Raw genomic sequence first — 13,774 nt, forward strand, 5'->3', positions numbered from 1 at the left:
TGAAATTTCTTGCTGAAATTCCCCACTCACAGCAATCATTTTTTGGGTGCTTTCTCTTCATTTGATGAACATCCCAGTATTTTTCAGGACCTTTTCACTCTGTTCAAAACAGTGGCAGCAACTGGCTTGGCCAGCAAATTACTGAGTGTGAAGTCAATTATTCAACGCTCTCCATGTTTTCCTACTTAACCCAAAAATACTGACTCAAGAGCAAGCTCAGTCTGGTTTCTTTGGGACTTATTTCAAATCTTTAATCTTCCCACTTCCATCCCTTCCCCTCTCCAGCTGTACTTGCTGATTAGTCTTTGACAGCAGCCTGGGCTGGAGCTGCTCTTCCTTTGGGGGGAGGTTTATTTGATCTTTTCCCACCCAGCAGCAGCTCTTGGAGAGCATTCCAGCTGGGCTGGAGGAGGCTGGAGCTCCAGGGAATCGCTGCCTGGGGAGGGAAGGAAAGGTGGGAGAAAGCAAGGAACAGAGGCACTTATGCAATCACCCTGTGTTTTGGTAAGAAAATAAGCTGGAAATAAAGATATTTTGGCTGGTGGAAGGAAAAGCTGCTTGTCTCCTACCCAGACAGTAGCTGCTCTCAAGGCAGGATTTTAATCTGATGGGATGAAAACCCGGAGTGACTTTCTGGAAGTGGGATAAAAGCTATTTAATCCTGGAAATGCAGTGCTTGTGTGCAAGTTCCATGGGCTAATTTTCCTGAGAATGTGTTAAATAAATGTGTATAAGACTAATAATATTAATAATAGCTTTTTTTGAGTTCTGTGCTTTGGAAAGCTCTTCTGTGCTTCCCTGGGATGTGGCTGCTTTTTGGTCTGTGTTCCAGGTGGGAGATGCCTGACCCACCTGGGCAGGCGGGGTTCTGTCTTCAGAGCAAGTGTAGCCTTGAAAATTGCACTTTCCTCATGCTTGCCTAGGGGCTGGCTCATCAAAACATGTGCAGGAAGCCTTTTTATTGAATTCTTTGCTTGTGTGTTGCTCAAAGATGTGCCCTGAGCAGTGTCCTGGTGCCATGGATGTGTTTTTAGGATGGACAGGGAAGGTCACTGTGGTGAATGGCTGTGTCCTTGTGGTCAGCCTCACTGACTGAGGGATGTTTGCATGGCTGGTGTGGAGTGTGTGCTGCTGAGCACCCTGCCCTGCTCCAAATCTCTTGGATATTTGTAATTTTTTTTTTGCTCTCTGATGTCACAAAGCTACTTTAAAAACCCCCAAAAACTTCCAACTGGTCCTTTTTCCTGGTCCTTTTCCTAGACAGCTTAGAGTGGTGCAGAGGAGAGAGAAATGCTGTTGCATCCTGGCCTCTGGGCTCCTGTGGGATTTAGCTGCTCCAGATGTTTGGATCAACTGCTCTGGGCTGGGAGCAGTTCCCACCAAACTGCTGTGTGCTGATGGACCCTTGGGGGTCCTGCCTTGAGATCAGGTTCTCTGGAGCACAGGGCTGAGGGCCATAAATAATGCCCTGGGTGGGAGCAGTGTTTTGAGGAATCCCAGCTGGAGAGAGCTTTGTGCCAGCATCTCCAGTCCCAGCCTCATCCCACCCCCCCAGATGTTTTTGGGTACCTTTGATATCAGTCCAAGAATGGTTTGGAGGACCTTAAAGCTCTCCCAGTGCCACCCCCTGCCATGGGCAGGGACACCTTCCATTGTCCCAGGCTGCTCCAAGCCCCATCCAAGCTTGAACAATTCCAAGATTGAGGCAGCCACAGCTTCTCTGGGCAGCCTGTGAGAGAACCTGACCATGCTGTCTGCAGGTGTCCCTGTTTCACTCCAACCCTGATTATACTGAAAACATCATTATGCTGACAATGTGCCAGTCTGGAAGAGTGTCACTGGTGCTGGAAAAAGGGCACCGGGACACAGTGAGTTAATGCTCAGAGAATCAATGCTCATCCTATTAAAAGGTCTCAAAAATGACTGAAAGCACTTGGACTAATAGGCCTTGGGTCTGCATCACTAAATGAGTTTGTGAATCCCTCATGACTGGGCCTTTCCATAAGGAAAACAAGCTAGGGGCTGATGTAACTGGCAGATGGAGCCTTGTTTTTGTGCTTTTATTAGAGCAGGACTGTCCAGGCAGGAGCTGGAAATGTCTGTGAGCCTCCTCTGCTAACTCTGGGAGTGACCCTGTGGCTCGGGGGTGGGTCCCTTCCTGAGCTCACCCTCTGTCCCCATCCCCCTGGGTCAGGGTGACCTCAGCCCAGTTTGGAGATGCTTTTTGGAAAGCAAGGAGCGTTTCAGGCTGATGCAACTCCTTGCCAGGTCAATTGAGAAAATTCCTTTCTCCTGAAAGATTTATGCCACAGCAAACACGGTGAAATCCTTTTGCCCTTATTCACGTCTTCCTAAAGATCAACACCAGCTTCTGGCAGGATACAGGAATCCCAGTCAGGACAGGCATTTACCTGAGCTGAGTGACTCTGGAATGGGGTTGGGGTTGTAACCTGGCTCTTGTTACCCATTTGTTTCCTTGGATGCAATTTTCCTTTCCCTCATGACAGGGAAGCTCTCCTTGCATTGAGCAGAGACTGATTTGTACAGAACTGGGAAAAAAACCCCCAGTAATAACTGGAAGGAGGCTTTAGGAACATGAGACAAACATCTGCTTCCTTGGAACAGAAGATGGGTTAAAGTGGATGTTAGCCTTCCTCTGGCAAAAATCAAATATATTCTGTGCCCCAGGGATAGAGGAGGGGATGGGGAGTGCATACATCTCATTTTTCCCATATGATTTTTGTTTCCATGTTTTTCAAGCGATCGCAAAGCTGTAGTGGAGGTGATGAAAGGCTGACTTTACTTCTTGAACCTCTCCTGGACTTCCTCAGTTACCTCATGGACCTCAAAGCCCACCCAGTTTCACTCCCTGCCCTGGACAGGGACACCTTCCACTACCCCAGGAAGGCAAAGCAAGTTTTTCTTCTTTATTTATTTAGCTCCTCTGCTACTTGAGAACATTTATTTTCATGAGTAATGTCTCCTGCAGCCGTATGGAAGGAATCAATCATAGGAAATAAAGAGCTTGTAATCCATTTAACTAGGACTTTCCACCTCTCATTAAGCCAGAAACATTCATGCCTAATTCTCTGGGCAGCAGTTGCACAGCAGATGTGCAGGGTATTGATTGGAAAATGAGTCTTGCTGGGTTTGTTTTCCTTTTTTTTCCCTTTCCCTCCCTTACTGTTTCCATTCCGGTGCCTGCAGTGGGTGTGGAGGCACTTGGCTCCCTCTCAGAGGAGCCTTCCTGGGGTTCTTGGTGCAGTTTTCTTTCCCTGCTGGCAGGAGCCAGGTTTTCAGCAGGGAATGTGTGGCACAGGCTCCTGCTCCAGCTGCTGGCACCGTCCATGGGCAGCTCTTCAGGGCTGTGTTTGGAAAGGGAAAACCAGGCAGGAGAAGGAGGAATGCTTGTCTGAAGAGGAAGCTGCTTGTCAGGGTGTGCATGTTCAAACCCAGCTCTGTTTCCACTTTATTTCTCAGCAAAAATGTCCTGGTAATGGGTAAGGTTTGGTGCAGACTTCTGGTTTGCAGCTTGGTGAGGATGGCAAAGATCCTGGAGTCTGTGGAGAGGAAAGATGTTCTGTAACCATTTTAATTCTTTAAACACTTTTTAATTCCTTGTTGGTGCATGGGTTTTGTTTAGAATCTGGCTGTTGTCTTCTCATTCTTCCTGTGATGGCTTTTCCTGTCTTTTTCTCACCTGGGCTGTCTTTGAGTCCTGCTGAATCTTTGACAACACCAGACCATACCAACATCACAGGACATTCTCTGTCAGACAGCAGAGGCTGAGCATGGGGTCTCTTCCTCAAGACACTCCCTTCCCATCCCTCTTCTCCCAGTTTGGTGCTTTCCTGCCTGTCCCTTTGGGTTTGTGGCTCAGATTCCCTCCCTTTCCCTGTCTTCTGCCAAGATCAACAGCCCTGTCAGGCTCCTGGTGGTGTCTCACCTCACCTTAGCTGCTATTTTAGATTTTTAGCTGTTGAGCTGCTGGCTTCTTGTGCTGCTCCCTATGTTTCTGGAATGCTGTCCCAAGGAGACTCCACCTGACACAGACTTGGAGAGGTGGAAAGGTTTGGCTTTCTCTGCCAGAAATGTGATTTCATGCACTCTGGGCTGCTTCACATTTCTGTTTGCTGCTTCTAAAAGCCGAGACCCATATTAGAATTTAAAGATAGGAGAAATTCACAAGTTGTTGCCCATCTCTCCAGCAGCCCCCAGAAAATGAAGCTCTTTTTATTCTCAGGTTATCAGAAATTCTTTGGCAGAGAGGACCTGAACTTTCCCATGTTTTTCCTCGTGTCCCACCTGTGCTTTGCTGCTTGGAGTCTCTTCAGAACCTGCTCGTGGACTCACCTGATATTTTTGGATCTGCAGCAGATTTTGGGTTTTCAGAGCTGTGCCAACACCTTGACCTGCAAGGCTGGTGCAGAAAGCAGAGATTGTGTTTAATTACTGCCCTGCCAGAAGTTTAGACAGGTTTTTCCTGTGCCCTGTTCCTCTTCTTCCACCCTTTCCAAGTTGCAGGCACCCATTCCTGCCTCACTTGGTGGAAAACATTAAGAAGTTCTGTAGCAGAGGGCGTTAGTCCGTCCTGTGCTTATTTATTTAGGGAGATTAAAGTCTAAGTTTTTCTTTTGTAATCCCTTTGAAGTATTTATCTTTTGAAGTCTGAATTTTCATTAACTGGAAGTGCACAACCCCCAAACTACACGCTGCCCTAGTTTCAAAGCTGTAATTTATTTTTTTCGTAGAAAACATTTAAGAACAATAAACAACAGGTCAGACCCACAGGGGCTCCACATCAGCCAGATCCTATTTGGGATGTGTCTGTTTGGGTCATCCCTTGGCACTTTGGGGACTCCCAAGTGGCTCTGCAGGCTCTCCCTGGGGTGGGATGTAGCTATGGATTTTTGGGATCTCAGGAAGTTCGTGGGCTTCTGGCTCTGCCAGACCAACACATGGCCTGTAGACCTTTATTTCATTTTTTTAATTTGCTTTTCTCCCCACTCTTATTTTCTGTCATAGAGGCAGCAGCACTCAGCTTTAAGGACAAGTTTGTTGTGCTTTCCTGCCTCAGCTCTCATCCAAAATATTCCATATATCCATATGCACATGGCAGAGGATGCTTTCCTGCAGTTTATCTTTTTTGTTTGTTTGCTGGGGGGGGGTGAAAAAAATAGATGCTGACTGGAGCTTTGATATATCTGCTGCTTTTGTTTGTGCAGTATTATCAGTGTAAAAATGAATGTTTTCAGCCTGGAAAAAGTGGGTGGGAAGCCTCTGACCCAACCTGATTTCCAGAGTGGGGAATAACAACGAGTGGGGAAGAATAACCCTGCTGGGTCGCTGCCTGGGCATCCTCCACCCCAAAAATGAATCACCTGAGGCTGTTTTCTGGCTTTGGGGTGTCCCATTCCCGCCTTGAAATGAAATCTTGGCTCTTGCAAGCTGAGATGCTTTGGGTTTGTGCCAGCAAAATGTGGAAAATGGTGCTCGGTGTGTGTGTGTGCATCTCGATTTCCTCCCGTGGGAGTGGCCAGAGCAAACAGCCCTCAGTAATAGCTTGTTATTAAACAGATGGGGATATTGACCCTCTTCCATTTTCCCCAGCGTGGAAAATGAAATTGCATTACTTTGGCTTGGATGAGTTCAGTATATTAATAAAAAAATGTCTATGAAAACCAATGGAGAGTGCATGCAAATCCCAAGAATTTAGATAATGATTTCAGCCCTGGCTGGGCCATAGAGATTTCTCTGCCATTTTTCTTTGTTTTGTGCTCAGAACTGTAGAGTTTGCTCTGGAATAGCTTAATTTTTTATAAAGTATTTAAGGAAAATCGGGATTTTCCAGTATAATTAGGGAAACGACTGACAAGCAGCCTTACAAGCATATCAATAGGGCTAATTGATTATCAGGCATGTTCTCACCTAATTGGCATGGGAAATTATTTGCTTAACAAGGTTTTAAGCATAATTAGATTGATACAAGTTTTAGTAGAGATAGAGATGTTGAATTTACAGAGATTCTTGATAAACAGTGATCCCAGGAGTCACCAACAAGAGGAAAAACACTTCCTTTAATATGGAAATCAGTAGAATCTGCCAAAGCTCTTTTTAAAATTATTTAACATAAAAAATTAACCTCAGATAGCTCTGTGTTTATTTGTACTGCAAGTGGGGCGAGTTTCCTTGGACATGAATTTTGGGAGAAGGGAGCCTGTATGCTCAGGGCTTGCTTTGGTTTTGAGCCTCTCCAGGTTTGGGGGGAGCATGTGCTTCTTCCCCTCATTCTCCCCACAGTTTCTCCTCTCTGGAACCTTGTGGAAGTCCAAGGTTTTCCATTGGATGGCTCTTCCCAGCTGTGCCATGGCAGCTGGAGATCCTGTAGACCACAGGTGTCTTGCACATCTGCATGGGAGGGTGGGGTTGTTGGAGAAAATTGTGTGTCTGCCTCTCTGCAAATGTTTGGCTCTGCTCCGACGTCTCCTGAGACTTCAGGATTCCGTGGGCTGGTGTGGACCTGGCAGTGCTGGGTTCATGGCTGGACTCTGTGATCCTAGAGGGCTTCTCCAGCCTTAATGGTTCCATGATTTCATTGTTTGTGAGCCTCTATTGAAGCATCCTTGGCTGTGTTTTGGGTTTTCTCTTGGATGTGCTGATCCAAAGCCTCCTGAGCAATCCGTGGTGGGTGTTCAGAGCAGGGCTCTCCATGGTGTGGCTGGAAGGGCAGCAGAGCTGCCTGGCTTTTAAAAACCACAGAATATCCTGAGCTGGAAGGGACCCACAGAGGTCATCAATTCCAATCCCTGGCTCTGCACAGACACCCCAAATCCCTCCCTGAGCATCCCTGGGAGCTCCTGGAGTTCTGTGGGGCCGTGCCCATTCCCTGGGCAGCCTGGGCAGTGCCCAGCACCTCTGGGGGAAGAACCTTTCCCTAAATCCAAGCTAAACCTGCCCTGGCACAGCTCCGGCTGTTCCCTGGGTCCTGTCCCTGTCCCAGAGAGGAAACATAAGTGCCTGTTCCTCCTGTTCCCCTCATGGGGAAGTTGTACCTGCGGTGGGGGTCACCCCTCAGTCTGCTTGAAGGGGGATCAAAGGGGAGCAGCCAGCCTTGGGAAAGGCTGTAAAACCTGCTCCTCTGGAGCTGCATCCCCACTATTACTCAGAGCACTTTAGGACTTGTGCTGTTGCTCTTCCCCTCACTAAAATGAGGGCACTGAGGTGCTTTAGTGATTGGTCTTGATTGCTGCCTTCCCTCTCCAGTCCAGGTTTCTGAATATTGCCCTGAGACTGCAGGGATGGAGCAGTTAACTCAGAGGGACAAAAAAATCAAAATTTTTTAGGCCAGATCTCCCCAGAGAGCTTTTTTTTTTTTTTTTCCTCCAAAGCTGTTTGGAAAGGAATAATGTGTAACCAATACCTCCACTTCAGTATCTCAGAAGTGCAGTGTGTGCTAATTAGGCATCCTGGAGCCTTTGGAAAAGGCTCCCATTGTATTTCTAGATGGAATCTACCCTGCTCCCCCTTTTTGGACAAATGAGCTGGTTATTCAGCTCTGAGAAGCTCATAGCCATTGGCAGATGATGCATCTTGAAAGTCAAGGTTGAGAGCCTAAGTGGGTTTGTGCTTTCTATTTTATTTCTTTCCCCCTCCGCCCTCCCTCCTGGTGCACGTTGCTGGATTTGAATAATTAATGCCTGTTGTCTTGCTTCCTGTTTTCATTTCTGTATGTAATGCTAACCAGCAGTGGGCTGAATCATTCATGGGCTGCTCTCTCCACCTCGGCAGCTGGAGATGTCATGGGAACAGTGATTGGGAGGTGCTGCAGACTTTCTGCTGCTCCCTTGACTCCCTTTCTGGAAGCAGGAGCAGTAAGTATTGAGCCCATGCTCTTGGCCAAGCCCGGCTCTCTGGGCAGATGGTATCAGTGTGGTTTCTGTCCCTGCAGCTCCTGTTACTGCTCAGGTGGCCGTGTGCCTGGAGGGGAGGGTGCCTGCTGGGTCTTGTCCTTTCCCACCTGTTTCGGGCTTTGATGGATCTGGTTGTGATGCTCATGGAGAAGAGGGAGTGATTTTTGGCTTGTTGGTTGTGCCTCATGCAATTACACTGTGTTTAGGAGTGGATTTTTTAAAATTCATCTTAGGTTTTGTGGGGGTTTTTTTGTCATTGTGCTTTTCCTGAATTTTTGTGGAGAGCAGCCTGGAATTCTGGGCTCCCACAGTGCCTGTCTTTGCAGTGAGAGGAACCAGGGTGGGAGCTTCACTTGGTGTCTTATAGAGCCTTTTCAGCTGTCTTTTCCCTTGGGCACTGCCAGGGATCCAGGGACACCAGAGCTCCTCTGGACACCCTGTGCCAGGGTCTGCCCACCCTCCCAGGGAAGAATTCCTCTCCTGTCAAAGTGATCAAATGAAATACCCAGTGAAAGCTTTTGTGGATGAGCTGGTCTGTCTGCCCTCCTGCCTTGCATGACTAAAGCAGGAAGAGGTGGAAACCAGGAGAGAGATGCTGTCCTTTGGAGAGGAATTAGTGCAGGATTACTTGGAACAGCTACAGCCTTCTAGGTTTTCAGGGTGGGAATAAGGGCTTTGGCTGGGGAGTTGTTAATAGGCTGTGAATGATTTTTACATCTTGCACTGAGCCCTCAGCATCTTGTACATCACTGCACAGGGCAGAGAGGATGTTTTAGCCCAAGACCTCTAAACAGCATCTCCAGTTTTGCACATCCTCGGTGTCTCTGTGCCATTGTGACAGGTTTTGTGGGAGGGCAGAGGGGGAGGCTCATTTCCTGGGCATGGTCTGGAAGCTGAAGATGGGGAGGCAGCTTGAGCAGTGACTAATGCTGAGCTTTATAAATAGCAGGAGCAGAGGTGAAAGGCGGGCACAGGGAGGTGACCTCGACACGAGGCCACGGAGGTGGCACAGCAGCAGCACGGGGGGGACGTGAGCAGCAAACAGTTCTCGAGTCAGGCTGGCTGTGCCTCTGTCCTGCTTGTCACCCCCAGGGGACAGACAGAGCCACACATGGGCGTGGGGGTCGTGCCCACCTCGTGTCAGCACCCCGAGCAGCACGGGGAGCTCTGCTGGAAGCACAAAGCTGCCTCTGTGTCTGGGGAGAGGGAGGCACAGGGCTCTGGGGACAGCCTGGTGACAGGCTGCTGGGTCTGGAGCCACAGCAGCCTCTGGGATGCTGAGTCCTGGTTAGAGTCAGGCAAGGCTGTCAGCACGGAGTGTGAATGGACACAGACAGACAGGAGCTGGGAGGGGTGAGCTCTCTGTGTCCTTGCTGACATTTCCAGACTCCAGCACTGTGTCTGCACCGCCTGCAGCATCCCCTGGTGCGTCAGCTGGAGTGAAAAATACAGTCAGCCCTGCTTTTGGAGGCTTCCTTCCATGGGATGTGTCAAGGAAAAGCTTTTCGGTGGCTGGTTAATCTCCCTAATCCCAGCCATTTGCTGATGCCACTGATGATGTTGCCACTCAGCTGTCACAGCTTTGCCCAAGACCTGAGCCCTGGGAATCCCACATGTAAGGAGGCAAAGTGTTTCCCCTGGAGAGGGTGGGATTTACACACCCTGCACCCTCAGCAAAGAGGGGTGAGCACTGTGCAAGCTCAGCTGCTGTCAGACTCCACTGCTGATGCACACAGCAGCAGTGTGGGGCTGTGGGTGCACACCTGTGCTGCAGGAAGCTGTGGGAAAACTGTGGTGTGGGATCAAGCACAGCGTCCAGCTCTGCATCCTGTGAGTGCTTGAGAGGTGTATGAAGGGAGAGAGTAATATCTATAGTATACATTTTGTGTGTACACACTCTATATTCCATGTCCTGTGCAGGGCCAGAAGTTTGGTCCTGCTGGATCCCTTCCAGCTCAGGACAGTCCCTGATTCTGTGATGCCCCTTCTGCAGGAGGCATGGAAGTGTTTATTCCTCGTCTGGGACTGTTTTGCAGGCTCCATGGGATGCTGACATTAAACTGCTTTAGCTTGGCTCAGCTTCAGCTTTGTGGAGGTCTCTGAATCGATTTTCAGGTTGTTCTTTACACTTCAGTCACTCATAAGAGCCCAATCACCTGGGCTGCAGATCCTCATCCTCCTGCTTTTGTCCTCACATGGTTTTCCCCACCAATAACTCCTGCGAACACATTTGCTTTTGGTGGTGTGGGAGAAGCTGCAGGAGGAAACAAAACTTGCAAACTAATTAAACTTCTTGGTCTCATTGAGTAACGAGTGGGAGATGCTGGCAGGGCTGGGAATAGATCTGATTCTCATCCCTGCTCTCAGCAGCCAGAGGACACGGTTAATTATTAAATTGCTTGTTAATGTATCGAAACATCGCTCGGGATTTTAATTTCCTCTTTTTTTCTTGTTGTTTTCTCTGCTTTGCCCCAGGGCGCTCCCAGGAGCTGATGGATTAGTGGCAGCTGGCTCTGGAGGGGCTGGAAGGAGCATGGTTAAACACCAACCCCTGCAGTACTACGAGCCCCAGCTATGTCTGTCCTGTCTGACCGGGATCTACGGCTGCCGCTGGAAACGGTACCAGCGGTCACATGATGACACCACCAAGGTGAGCAGGGGACAGCAGTGCCTGACACCTCCTCCCTCCCATGCTGCCTTGTAGCTCTTGGTTAAAAGGATGAGAGATTTGGGTTTTTTCTGTATTTATTGGCTTGGATGGTTGATGGGAGTTGTTGACCGTGGCAGGAGGCCGTCCCCATATGGTTGATGTGGAGATGGGCACAGTGAGGTTGGTCATGGGGCTCCAGGGGATTGAATGTGCCCAAATCTGTTTGCATTGTGGTAAGGGAAATACTTTCCTTGTGGTTTTTTTTACACCTTTGGCTGGATATGCAGGTCCTGTGTTTCTGCAGCATCCCTGCCTTCGTGGTGTGGCTTCAGTGGGCACGGTGGTATTTGGTCCCAGAAGGACTTGGTGATCTTGGAGGTGTTTTCCAACCTTTATGATCCTGTTCTTGTGTGCGACAATGAGTTTGTAGGTAGGGGAAAAGGGTGCCCAGAGAAGCTGTGCCTGCCCCTGGATCCCTGGCAGTGCCCAAGGCCAGGCTGGATGGGGCTTGGAGCCACCTGGGACAGTGGAAGGTGTCCCTGCCATGGCAGAGGTGTGGCACTGGGTGATCTTTAGGGTCCCTTCCAACCTAAACCCTTCTGGGGTTTGAAGACAGGCAACAGAAGGTGAGAGCAAGGTGGGGGTGAATGGGAAAACTGTTGGAGGATAAATATATAAAAATAGATAAATATAAATTGTAAGAGCTAATAAATATATAGATAAATATAGATTGTAGGAGCTCTGCCAGAGGGCATCCAGGCTTGACTTGCACCTCCCCTCTTGTTCTGGGCTGGGGATGAGGTCTTGTGATGTGTTGATAAGAAAAGTGTGAAAACATTGCTGTCAAAACCACCCTGTTACATCATCTGGGTAAGGATTTTGTTTTACTGTTCTCCTGTACTCCCATGTGGCCTGGGATGGCTTTTTAAAGTGTACTTACAAGTTAAATTTGGTGTTTTTTTCTTTCTTTAAATCCTGTTTCATCTGGAAGTGCTCCCAGGGGACTCTTTGGTTGCCTTTTGAATGCTTAATTTCGCTCTCCTATTGCTTGGCTCCTCTGTTCTGTTTTTAAGCCTATAACCAGGGATCTTCTTGGCTCTGGAGTGCATTTCCTCTTGGAAAAGCAGCTGTGAAGGAGCAGGCAGGGCTGTGTGGCAGATCCTGTGCCAGAACTGCTCCTGGTTGTGAATTGTTGTTGGTGGTGCAGCTTGGCCAGGAGCTCCCCTGTGAGTTGGGAAGTCACGCCTCGAGTTTGTGCTGCCTAAAAACAAATTTCCTTTTGCAAAGTAGGAATGGTGGTGCTGTTTTCCCTCTGATTTCAGCTTGGTCTGGGTGACCACTTCAAGCCAGCAGAACATTGCAGTCCTTAGCTAAAAATTTACAGAAAAATTGCCACGAATTTTTTAGTGAAATCTGCCTCTGCTTGCATTACCAAAAAATACCAGTGGCAGCTTTCCAAGTCTGCTTGGAATTTCCATTGGTTTGTGCTAGTGCTGGAAAGGAATTAGTTGTGTTTAAAAGTAGCTGACCCAGGCTTAAAAACATGTCCAGTCTGAGCTGGTGTTTTCTAAGTCTTAGTGAGGCCTCAACTTCCACTTTGGTAAAAGAGAGATGGAGACAGCAGCAGGAGTAGGAGAAGAAAGCCTAAAATGAGCTGCAGGCTGTGTTATCTGCTTTCTTGTTAAACATCAAGCTCCCCAGAATAAAAGGCTTTCATCCAAATTTGGATCATGACCCAACATTGCCTCCATGATATCTTCAGCTGATGCCTGTGAATGTTTGTTGTCTGAATTGTGCTGCACCTCAACAGCCACAATTTTAATGATTCCTTTCTTTTTCCTTCAAATGGATGTACATCAAGCTTTCTACTACATGTTAAAAAATTGCACGAAAATGAGAATTTTAATTGGACACCCGAGTTCTAGGGGTTTTTTTGAGAGGCAGCTTGCTGGAATTGTCATTATCTTTTGCTTTTTTCTGACCTTTGAGAATGAAGAGAGGGGCTGGAGGCACACAACCAATATACTCTGATCTCTTTTTAAAATTCTGAACATTTGCAGAATTCCTTTTTTTCTATTGTGGGCCCTCAGCTTTAATGGCAAGACCCCCGTTCATTTCTTTTTTAATGTTTTTTTAAATGAAAGACACATGAAGGAGGAGAAATGGTCTTGCTGTGATTCAGATCATTATAATCTCTGTAGCTGGTGTGAGGAAGGAATTTCTGATCTAACCGCAGCTTGTTCATCACATATTCAACCAAGGATATTATGAAGTCAGTGCATGGAAGCAATTTTTTTTTTATTGCTTCCAAACCCCTGTTGTTTGTACACAGCAAATATCCCACCCTGGAAATCATCCTGGGTGGGAGAGGGGATAGAGATTTCCTCCCAAAGGAAACAGCAATGATAATTTTTTTAATCTATCCAGTAAAAAGAAGCCACTTTTATTGACTGGCTGGGCTGAGCTGTCAAACATGGTCTTTCTTTCTAACACAAATCTCCTAATCCTCTTCTTAATTGCAAGTTGTGTGAACTGTGAGGATGTGGGAGGGGAGATACCCAAAAAAGCCTCTCCCTGCCTTTATCTGCTGCTGCTCATGTTGTAGCTGCAGATCTACAAATGATGTATCGACCCCTTGCTATGAACTGGGCAGTGCCTGTCAGGATTGATGCCCTTCAAGTGAAATGTGTGTGATTGCAGATAGTCCATTTGGTTAAATGCATCACATGGCCTCCAACTGAGGCTTCTGATGGCTTTTTGGGGTCCTTTTGTGCAGAGATAAATGAGGAGCTGTGATCCATCAGCATAATGAATTGCAGTGCTGTGTCTGGGCTGCGTGTATTAATTCACTCTCTGGTGAAATGCTCTTGTAATTCCTGCTTGGCCAGAGCAGTGAAATGACCTGAACAGATGATCTAAGCCACGGGCTTTGGAGCTGGGATTTTGTCAGGGCTATTCCCAAATGGCCAGGGGTCACTGGTCACAGAAGTTGCTTGCTTTGCTGAAATCTGCTGTTAGAGGATGGGCTCATTTGCCCTTTTCCGTGTGTTTTTCAATTTGTGAGGGTTTCAGACCACAGGCCTGAAGGCACAGGAGCTTCTGAGGGAGAGGGGCTCTTTCAGGGTTGTTTGATTTGAGGCTGGGCACTGAAGCATTGGATGTGACCAGTGACTCAGAGCTGAGTCCCCATGAATGGATGTGTCCAATCATGTTG

The 13,774-nt window shown here is 47.9% G+C and overlaps 1 protein-coding gene across 7 annotated transcripts in view; it reads left to right on the plus strand.

The window, feature by feature from the left end:
- Positions 1–13,774, plus strand: part of GDPD5 (glycerophosphodiester phosphodiesterase domain containing 5) — a 100,222-nt gene that overhangs the window by 29,697 nt on the left and 56,751 nt on the right. For 5 of the 7 annotated variants that reach the window (XM_039697064.1, XM_039697059.1, XM_039697065.1 and 2 more), the window contains one exon: positions 10,386–10,560. In XM_039697064.1, the coding sequence (XP_039552998.1) occupies positions 10,444–10,560 (117 nt within the window). In that variant the 5' untranslated portion in view covers positions 10,386–10,443. Of the gene's footprint in view, positions 1–423; positions 505–7,774; positions 7,872–10,385; positions 10,561–13,774 lie in introns of those variants that run through there. The other 2 variants (XM_039697063.1, XM_039697061.1) reach the window with 2 other exon arrangements.

The sequence above is a fragment of the Passer montanus genome, unplaced genomic scaffold (assembly GCF_014805655.1).
Source record: "Passer montanus isolate IOZ18808 unplaced genomic scaffold, ASM1480565v1 scaffold116, whole genome shotgun sequence".
Classification (NCBI taxonomy): Eukaryota; Metazoa; Chordata; class Aves; order Passeriformes; family Passeridae; genus Passer; species Passer montanus.